The following is a 10,448-nucleotide window of genomic DNA, read 5'->3' as shown; positions in this document are numbered from 1 at the left end:
TCCAGGGGCCCCACTCCGACAATGATGTGCACTGAAACTCCCTCCCTTTGCTCCACCTCCCACCGTACTACTTCAAGGACATTGATAGTAATACTGGAGATTCTTGCTATAAAGTCTTGTTTTTAATAGCACACATATATTCAAAGCAAGATCCATTAGCAAGCAAACACGCAGTAATAGGATTATCTGATATTTTAAAAAAGATTTTCCAAGACACAAAGCTTTCAATTAAAAAGTTATTTATTAAAAAACATATTCTTCCAATCCTGATTCCACATCAAATTAAATAAGGAGTGATGTTCCAAGGCAGTATCCGATCAGATCCTTTTGTACAGAGGACGACGATGACCTCATGAGCTCATTAGCTAGTAGTACAGTCTGCTCAATAGTGGTGTATGACTCCAACTCACTCCCCTCTTCACAAAAGGTAAGCATAATTGATATACTTCATACCAAAAAAAATTTATAAAGCTTGTCTTCATATTTCAGTTAAAGATTCAGCTAATATAAAATGATAATGGCTTAAAAGAGCATCCAAGCAATGCTTTGGATTTTCCTCTTTTGCAAAATTCAAGGAAAACATGATTGTTTGGAAGTGTCTTCACTGCTCATGAAGAAGCACCTGAGATTTCCTTGTGTTTCCACTCTTCGTGTTTCCAGTGATTAAAACATGCTGGAAACATTTCTGAGAGCACCAGAAATGCCACACAGATCCCAGAGCTTTAAAGAGTTTCTGACAGGTTCTGGAGTTTTTATGAACTTCAAATTAGTGTACACGCATTAAAAAATGACTTTCAGGAACACACACACTGAAAGGAAACCCTCTAGTATTCCTCAGCTTTGAACGCTTTGAGGCAAGGACTGGTCTCTTTCAAGTAGTCAGTCTTTTCTCAACAGTTTCTTGATAAGCGACAAACCTTCTCAAGTTCATCTTCACGTTGTCGAGAACACACAGCTGATCTGGACTGTATTTAGCTCTCCCTTCTTTCCGTATCTGCCAAAAAAATATCATATGTGATTTGGTATATATCACTAATTCCTTTAAATAAGAAAGCATTTAATTTGCGGTGTATTTATTTTTAGAACAAACAGCAGTCAGATTTTGGTGAAACATTTTCACTTCCACGGTGATGGAACACAGTACGTTAGCCATAATAAACATAAATTAAGATTGTGCACCTTTTAAATGATAGTTTCAAGAACAACTGAATTGTAGACTTTAAAAGAATGAGTTGTATGGTATGTGAACTATACCTCACCTCTAATCCAGAGCCATGGTTCTCAAATTTTAGCATCTGGAAGGCTTGTTAAAAACAGACTCGTGGGCCTATCCACACGGTTTCTGATTTTCAGTAGGTCTGGAGCTGGGCCTGAGAATTTGCATTTGTAACAAGTTACCAGGTGATGCTGGCGCTGCGGATACAGGGTACTTTTGAGGATAGCTGCTCTAAAGAAGTTTTTTTGGTAAAATGCATTGTATTGTGTTTAGATGCAATTTGGTGCTAAATATATACCAAACAGCCTTTAATGCAACTGTGGCTTCATTCACAAAGGAGCTTCATATAAAAAACTACATGCTGCCATTCTGGCTAACAGAGAAATTTCATCAGGGCTTTATAGCTTTGAGAAAAGAAAAACAATTAAATATCACCATCACTGCAATGCATATTAAGTAGGAAAATCAATCAGAACAATGGGCATTCCAGAGGTTAGGGGTTACTTTCCTAGTTCACAGTTTACATCACTGCTCTCTAAGCATTTGCTTCTACAGAGTTTGATGACTCAACTGCATCTGCTTTCCTTGCAGCTGCAGGGAAAGGGGATATTTTCTCCTTACCACGCAGACTGCTTTTTCAGAAGTTTAAAGGGCCTGTGATCTTTAAGAACAATGTGGACACCCTCCATGTACTGGTATGGAAATGTCTCTAGGAGACAGTGTTAAGTAAAAGCACATAAAGTGCAGGAATGTGAATATATTATACTATCTTTTGGATAATAAAGGGGGAAAATACTAAGGTGCATTTGTCTTTGCTTAGAGAAACACCATTCAATTTGGTTACCCATGAGACAGGGAACAGGTGGGAATAAAACTTCTCACTGCTTAAAAAATAAACACTACGGGCTTCCCTGGTGGCGCAGTGGTTAAGAATCTGCATGCCAATGCAGGGGCACGCGTTCGAGCCCTGCTCTGGGAAGATTCCACATGCCGCGGAGCAACTAAGCCCGTGCGCCACAACTACTAAGCCTGCGCTCTAGAGCCCGTGAGCCACAACTACTGAGCCCGCGTGCCACAACTACTGAAGCCCGCACGCCTAGAGCCCGTGCTCCGTAACAAGAGAAGCCACCACAATGAGAAGCCTGCGCACTGCAACGAAGAGTAGCCCCCGCTCGCCACAACTAGAGAAAGCCCGCGCGCAGCAACAAAGACCCAATACAGCCAAAAATAAATAAATTTTAAAAATATATAAATAAATAAACAGTAGGCCGTGGGGATCGGGGTGGGTAAAATGGGTGAAGGTGGTCAAAAGGTACACACTTCAGTTCCAGCTGACCCCTGAACAATGCAGTGGTTAGGGCGTCAACTCCCCACCCCTCAGTCAGAAATCTGGGTATAAGTTTACTGTTGGCCACGGATTCAACCAACTGCGGATCATGTAGTACTGTAGTATTTACCACTGAAGAAAATCTGTGTATTTAAGTGGATCTGCCCCGTGTTATTCAAGGATCAACTGTATAAGAGAAATAAGTCCTGGGGATGTAATGTATAGCAAGGTGATGACAGTTAACAACTCTGTACTATGTATCTGAAAGTTACTAAGAAAGTAGGTCTTAGAAGTTTTCATTACAAGAAAAAAAATTTGTAACTGTGTGGTGATGAGTGTTAACTAAACTTATTGTGGTAATCATTTTGCAATATATACATATATCAAATCATTATGTTGTATACCTAAAACTAACACTATATGTCAATTATATCTCAAAACAAAACAAAACCCAGACAAACAAACAAAACTACAGGCTTAAACAAAGCATAATTAAGAGTAAACTGATCAACTTTTCCCCCTCAAGACTAAAGTCACCTACTGGTGAAGCTTAACTCAAAAAGTGTTAGCCACTATCACTACATTTTTAAATGTGGGATGCCAAAACATGAAAATGTTAAAAACAAACCAATTATTAATGTTCCTAAACTAATACTGATGTAACTATGACACAGAATGTGCATGGCATGTGCTGCTATTTTTTTCTTCTGCAAAAGAAAACTATTTTTTATGCCTTAAAAAAAATTCAAAAAGTTTAAATTTCTAAACATACAATCACATCCACCTAAAAACTTATCACAGAGTTCTGGGCACAGGAACTGAATTCTGCCTTAGAAGCTTGTTAGAGAAAAGAAACACATATTGGAAAGCAACAAAAGTAAGCTACTTTTCCATTAAAGCCTCTATTCTCTTGACAAAGCTTTAAAAGCAAAAGTTTAATTTAAAATGTAAAACCAGAAAATACAAATATTTTTATTTCTCCAAATGAAATAGAGATTTAGATAAGAGGAGAATTGATAAACTTAAATTTGTGGACATGGGATCAAACGCTGTTTTTAAAATTTCTGGTTGCCTTCCCCCAACCACTAAAACAGTATTTGAACATTATTTTTTTGACTCAAAGTTAGCTTTGATGCTTCTGATGAATCAATCAATCAATCAACCAATAAAAGGGCAAATGAAGGTAGCTACGTTCTCCATTACAGGCCAGCTTGGAGTTTGTTTGCCTTTTTTTCAGAGCACCAAAGGGAAATATTCGTAACAATGAAATCAGCCTATAATGCATTACATGATATAAAATAAATTTAACATGTCTATGAAAGTGCTTTGCAGGCCAGACTGTAGTGCTTACACATAAGCATTGTTAACATTTCTAAACCGCTGCAGAAAGAGGAACGTGTTGACACCATTTTGGCTCACGTCACAGTGATTCAACAGAAAGGGAGACTGAGCCCTGACTCAGCCAACAAGCGTTTACACAGAACTGGGGACGAAGTGCTATCTGAATCACTGAGATTGCACGGAGGGAACCACACACACCCTCCTCCCACAGAATGCTGAGACTTCAGCATTTCTAAATAAAATGCTACATACCTTCATTTTGAAGACTGGCTGGAATTCTTTCAGAGCAGATAACAATTTAATTTGAACTGAGGCCCTTTCAGCTTCTTTACCATCTGCAAAAACATCAAAGAGGGCATCCAAAGCCTCTCCTGCTACTACAAGGGAGGGATCTTTGGTGGCAACCTCAAGCAGAAAGCACCCGATGGTCTGGAGACAACAAAACACAGTTATCCAATATCCTAAGTCAGCTTTCGAAATAAGTACTAACTCTAAATATGACAACAATTCATGCATAAAATTTTACATAAAAATGCTAGGGAGGGACTTTCCTGGCGGTCCAGTGGTTAAGACTCTGTACTTCCACTGCAGGGGGCGTGGGTTCGATCCCTGGTTGAGGAACTAAGATCCCACAAGCCGTGAGGTGTGGCCAAAAAATAAATAAATAAATGCTAGGGAAAAATTAAAACTTTAAAAAGATCAAAGGCAACATATATTTATAAAAATACCAAGTATAACATAAGCAAGATAAATTTAAAATCTTAGAGTTTATATTCCTAAATAAAATGAATTAAGATCCATAAATGATATATGAAAGACAGATATTGGAAGTTATTAAAATTTCCCTTCTATCACCATCAAAAAGGCTATTCCCATGGTGTCAAAATGCATATAAATATTATCTGTAACAAAAACTCCGCTTTTTAAAATACATGAAAAACACTCTAAGACAATTAAAAAAATAAAGAGCACATAATCTCATTTTGCTTCACTGTGATGATTTTTAACATCTACCCATTTTTTTCACAATTAGCTAGCTAATGAACAGTTCCCTGGTGGCACAGTGGTTAAGAATCTGCCTGCCAATGCAGAGGACACGGGTTCGAGCCCTGGTCCGGGAAGATCCCACATGCCGCAGAGCAACTAAGCCCGTGCGCCACAGCTACTGAGCTACTGAGCCTGCGCTCTAGAGCCCACAAGCCACAACTACTGAAGCCCGCGCGCCTAGAGCCCCGTGCTCCGCAACGAGAAGCCACCGCAATGAGAAGCCTGCGCACTGCAACAAAGAGTAGCCCCCGCTCACTGCAACCAGAGAAAAGCCCGCGCACAGCAACGAAGACCCAACACAGCCAAAAATAAAATAAATAAAATAAAATAAAATAAGTTTAAGAAATGCTGAGTCCAAACTCCAGCTCTACCATAAATAACGGGGTGACTCTGGGACAGTCCGTTACCCACTCTGGGCCTCAATTTTCTCATCTGAATATAAGTGGTCTAGATAACCTCTAGGATAGCATTTACATTTAATACCTTATCATATAACATGAAATATACAGCATCACCTATGAAGTAGTTTTACTGAAAAGATTAATCTGAATCTAACCCAGCTTTCAGACCTAACTTCCATCTTGCAGGAGATTCAGAGGATAAAGGAACAAACTTACCACCACAAGGAAGCAATCAGACAAATCCAGAAGGCTGAACATTATGAGCCAACCAACCCAGGAGCTGAGGGAAAGACAGGTGTTGGGACGTGGTGCTAGAAGGCGCACAGCTCTAGATGAAGAGAGGCTTAGAAGACCCCAAAACAAGCACAACATGTAGACTTTACCTTAGATCCTGGTTTAAACAAACTATCCACAAATAGATATTTTTGGAACAACTGGAAAGTTCTGAATATGGACCAGGTATTAGACATATTAAGAAATAACTGTTACTCGTGTACAGCATAATGGTGGTTATATAAGAGAGTGCCCCTCTTTTTAAGACATGCGTACTGAACCCACAGGGGTAAAATACCAGGATATCTTTACTTTAACACACTCAGCAGAGGAACTACTTGAAGTATATATGATAGAAAACTAGTAATTCTTAAATACGCTTGATGGCTATACAAAAATTTACTGTACTTTCTACTTTTCTTCATGCTTGAAAATGTGACTAAATAAAAATATTTAGAAATTTTATGTAATGCCTGAGAAAAACTCGCTGTTCCCCTAAAGTGGACCTTGGACCTTACGGTCTGAAGGGGTGGGAAGTGACTATACCTACACATGCTCATCGGTACATGTGTACACGTACAGAGCCACAGCCATGCTCTCTCACTCGGTGTCTATATATCAAAATCCCTGGAATGACACAGAAGAGATGGGTAACAGCGGCTGCCTCTCTACAGTGGAACTGGGGGACCGGGTGTTTAGGAGCGGAGATGTGTCTTTGCACTATAGATTCTTTTCTACTTTCCTAAATGTTTTGCTATGTGCATGTATCACCGTTTCAAAATAAGCTTCTAAAAAAATACCAGTCACACTGTTAAGCTCTTAGCAAGTTAAGAAATACTTTATAATAATCAGTTTATAATCCATTGTCAGCAATCTACACTTCAGCAATTATGATTAGCACAACAAAGGATAATTTTACTATTACTGTTCTTTTAGTTACTAGGCTGTATCTCTGGCAGTGCAGTTCCTAAGCAACTTGTTGAGATAAAGTGCTGGAAGCAAACAAGCTGAGTGAGTTCCTAGCGTGCTGGCACTACCAGAGTTGCTGCTTAAAATTTATGAGAGGTCTTAGGACGAACTGGGTGGCTTTGTGCAGAATGCACCACAGCCTGGTGTGCTGAGGAAACTGTCTGGACTGTTCCTTTGTCAGCAGGAGAATACAACGTGTACACATTTAATGCAACAGCAAAGGCAGAGGCATCTCTAACAACTTTGAACCTTGGCCTTCCACTGAAGGCAAATTTATTTTTGATAAAGTATCTCTGGAGTAAAGTTAAATGGCAAAATGAGACAACTCTTCAAGTACCTATCTGATTCATGGAGTTAGATTAAGCCAAAGGGTATATTTTAATAATATACCTTAGTAAGCAACTTTTCTTTTTCTTGCAATATTTTTTTTTTTTTTTTTAGTTTTATTTTTTGGCTGTGCCGCACGGTAGGCGGGATTTTAGTTCCCTGACCAGGGAGCAAACCCATACCCCCTGCATTGGAAGCTTGGAGTCTTAACCACTGGACCGCCAGAGAAGTCCCCAGTAAGCAACTTCTTGATATGATTTCTTCTCATGAAGTCCACAGAAGTTTTAAAAATCCCACACCAATAGTCACTCTTCTCCCATTTCTGATGATTTAATGATTTGGGTTGGAAGCATATTGTTTTTACCTTAAGAGTGTCAAGTGTGCCATCTTCTTTGGCTAGGACGCTGCCAGTGATCCCTAAAATACTAACCACATTTACCCTCACCCCAACATTACTACTATGGACGCCTGCTCTGCATAGTGTCAACAGCTGGTCGGGAGTCATGCACTGTTGAAAGAGAAGGAGAGAATATTTAGCATGTTAAACTCAGCCAATTCCAACAGCATGTGCAATGGGATTGGCAGGAGTCTCTTCTACAAGAGGCACGATGCTACAAGTGACACAAACTCTCGGTGGAGAAGTTATTACATATTCTACCCACTCATTAATAACGTTGGTGACTCTGAACTAGGACGAGGCCTGCTCATGTCACTGTCACCACTTACTCTATCACACGGCTGTAAGCCTGTACAAGAGCCTTCAGTTGAAGACCTTCATTCAGAGGTACACAGACCAAAGAGATTCTAATTTCTTTTCAACGTTGATCATAAAAAATGTTTTAAAAAGGTAAATAGGATCATGCAGCTTTAATAAAAATGGGCAGAAATCTATACAAGGTAAGAACTGACTCTGAGATTTGTGTTATGATAAATTATTAAAGATTGTAAAACCCATTAAATTATATAGTGCTTCCACCAAGTAGTGATAATTTTCATTTTAAGCTGATTTGAACACATACGTGGACACAGGTATCACAAGAGAGTGCGAATGTCACTTTCCCTTTCATAGAAACTGAGGGTCAGAAGTTATGTTCTTTTTTTTTTTTTTAGAAGTTATGTTCTTGAAAAAAATTCTCAAATGTACAAAGAGAAAAAATGTAAAGAGTATATATTAGAGGCCAACATCATGTACTATATTTAACAGTAAAACACCAGAGACTTCCCATTAAACTCTGGAACAGGGCCAAGTCTGGGTTAGCACTACTCTAGAGGTGTGGCCATGCAATGACTAAGGACGGAAGGAAGACAGGCCACCAGAGGAAAGGAGGCCCAAGAACTGCGAAGCCAGGTTCCTGGGAAGAGCATCCATGTGGATTCTGAAATCACCTAGAATCATGACGGCACCAGTGAAAAGTAACAGAGCCCAACAGCAGGCATCTTCAAGGAACGAGGGGCACCCTTGGGGATGGTGGGCGACTGTAACCAAGAGAGGTGGGTGGTGTGGTCTAGTGACATGGTACTCAAAACTGGAGGATTTTAGAAAGGAAGGAGTGAGGACGGTTTAGAACCGTGGTTCTCAAACTTCAGAGTGCATGACAATCACCTAGAGAACTTGTTAAAACACAGACATCTCTGGGCCCCTGCCCAGTTTCTGCTTCAGTAGACTGGGGGCAAAGCCCTAGGATTTGCCCTTATATACGAAGAGGAAAAAGACCACGGACCCGATAGCAAAACTGGCAAAAGATGGGAAAAGTTACAGAAAAAGAAATGCAAAGGCCCTTAAAACACATGAAAAGATGTCCAACTTCCTCACAGTAAGAGAAATGCAAATTAAAATTGAGATATAATTTCTCACCCATCAGACCACTTAAAATCCAATATTTTGACAACATATTCTTCTGGTGAGGCTCTGGCAAAACAGGCACTCTCAAATGCTGCTGGTGGAGATTCGAAACAACTCAGACTCTAAAGAGGGGACTACAGCAATACCTAGAGCAAAGCTACAAATCCATCTGTTCTCTGAGCCGGCAAGCCCAATTCTAGGAATCGATTCCAAAGACACAATGGCAAAAACATAACAGAACTTCTGTAAAAAGGCTATTCATTGCAGTTCTATTTGTAATAGCAAAAGATTGGAAACAACTAAAATATCCATCGATGCAGACATGTTGAATATGGAATATGTACACAATGGAGTGATATGAAGCTGTAAAAAACAAATGAGAAACATGTCTATGATGATTAATAAGGGAAAAGAGCAAACTACAGAAGCACTACTTTTAAGAAAAGGAGTGAAATACAAATACATACATATTTTGCTTATGTTTTCCAAAAAAGAACAACAGAATGATAAATTAAAAAATCAAAAAGGATGATTACCAATGGCACAAAGGAAAGAACAGGGGCAAAGGGATAGAAGCTAGACCTCTCTAAATATATACATATATATATTCTTTTTGGGGATAAAATATACATAAAACTTACCATTTCAACCATTTTTAAAAGTACAGTTCAGTGGCAGTAAGTACAGTACATTCACACTGTTGTGCAACCAACCATCACCACCATCCATCCCCAGAACTTCTTCATCGTTCCATACTGCAACCCTGTACCCATTAAACAATGTCTCCCCACACACCCCACCCTTACCTCAACCCCTGGTAACCACTGTTCTACTTTCTGTCCCACAAATTTAACTACTCTAGGTCCCTCATAAGAGGATTCATACAATACTTGTCCTTTTGTGTCTTTCATTTAGCATAATGCCTTCAAGGTTCATCCATGCAGTAGCATGTATCAGAATTTCATTCCTCTTTAAAGCTGAATACTATTCCATAGTAGGTATATACCATCTTTTTCTCTGAATATATCTTGTTTCAGTTTTAACTCTGAAACTGTGTAAATATTTTATATAATTAAGAAATAAAAATTAAAGCAAACAAAAAATGCTTTAAAAAAAGCTGAAACAACTGAAGCTAACTTCATAACAAGCCACAAAGAGACCTTTTCAAGCAACTTTAAAACACAGTAATTTGTAGAGTCCTAGAGGGATTTTTTTCCCTAAGGACATGAAGAATCACAAAGAAATCTTAAACTGCATTCAGTAATGTTATTGTTAGTAATAATACCATTATTTTGAAATTATTAACTATATTCTGTAGGGTAAAGTAAATAATAATGAGTTTTTAATGATGGTTTAAAAAACTGGTCATTTTTAGAGACTGCTAGGACACCAACTCATTATTCTAGAAAAAAGGGTGTGGTGGGGGGAGGGAGAATCATACCCTATCTTTTTTGGTATGAAATTTATTTCAAAGTTACCAACTAATTGATGAAATAGGAAGTTTTTATTTATAGAAGAATCACAGCTAATAAAATGCTTTAAAAGGAATGACAAAATTAGGATATCTCCATTTTGCAAACCCTAATGGAATAGTGGATCTATACAACAAAAATCACTGGTTGCTACAAGTTAATCCATTGATTAATCTTAACATCACTATTTTACAACAATATGTGATTTGTGATATAAAAGTAGAATATACAT

At 38.6% G+C, this 10,448-nt stretch overlaps 1 protein-coding gene across 5 annotated transcripts in view; it reads right to left on the bottom strand.

Moving 5' to 3' along the window:
* Positions 1–222: 222 nt before the first annotated feature.
* HEATR3 (HEAT repeat containing 3) overlaps positions 223–10,448 on the bottom strand; it is a 36,696-nt gene continuing 26,470 nt past the window's right edge. For 3 of the 5 annotated variants that reach the window (XM_036833765.1, XM_036833769.1, XM_036833771.1), the window contains 3 exons: positions 7,266–7,409; positions 4,137–4,313; positions 229–994 (listed from right to left, as the gene is read on the bottom strand). In XM_036833765.1, coding sequence (XP_036689660.1) covers positions 872–994; positions 4,137–4,313; positions 7,266–7,409 — 444 coding nt within the window. In that variant the 3' untranslated portion in view covers positions 229–871. Of the gene's footprint in view, positions 995–4,136; positions 4,314–7,265; positions 7,410–10,448 lie in introns of all 5 variants that reach the window. The other 2 variants (XM_036833766.1, XM_036833767.1) reach the window with 2 other exon arrangements.

Source organism: Balaenoptera musculus, chromosome 19, assembly GCF_009873245.2.
Source record: "Balaenoptera musculus isolate JJ_BM4_2016_0621 chromosome 19, mBalMus1.pri.v3, whole genome shotgun sequence".
NCBI lineage: Eukaryota > Metazoa > Chordata > Mammalia > Artiodactyla > Balaenopteridae > Balaenoptera > Balaenoptera musculus.
The sequence above is the reverse complement of the archived record's forward strand: the minus strand, read 5'-3'. Positions and strand labels throughout refer to the sequence as shown.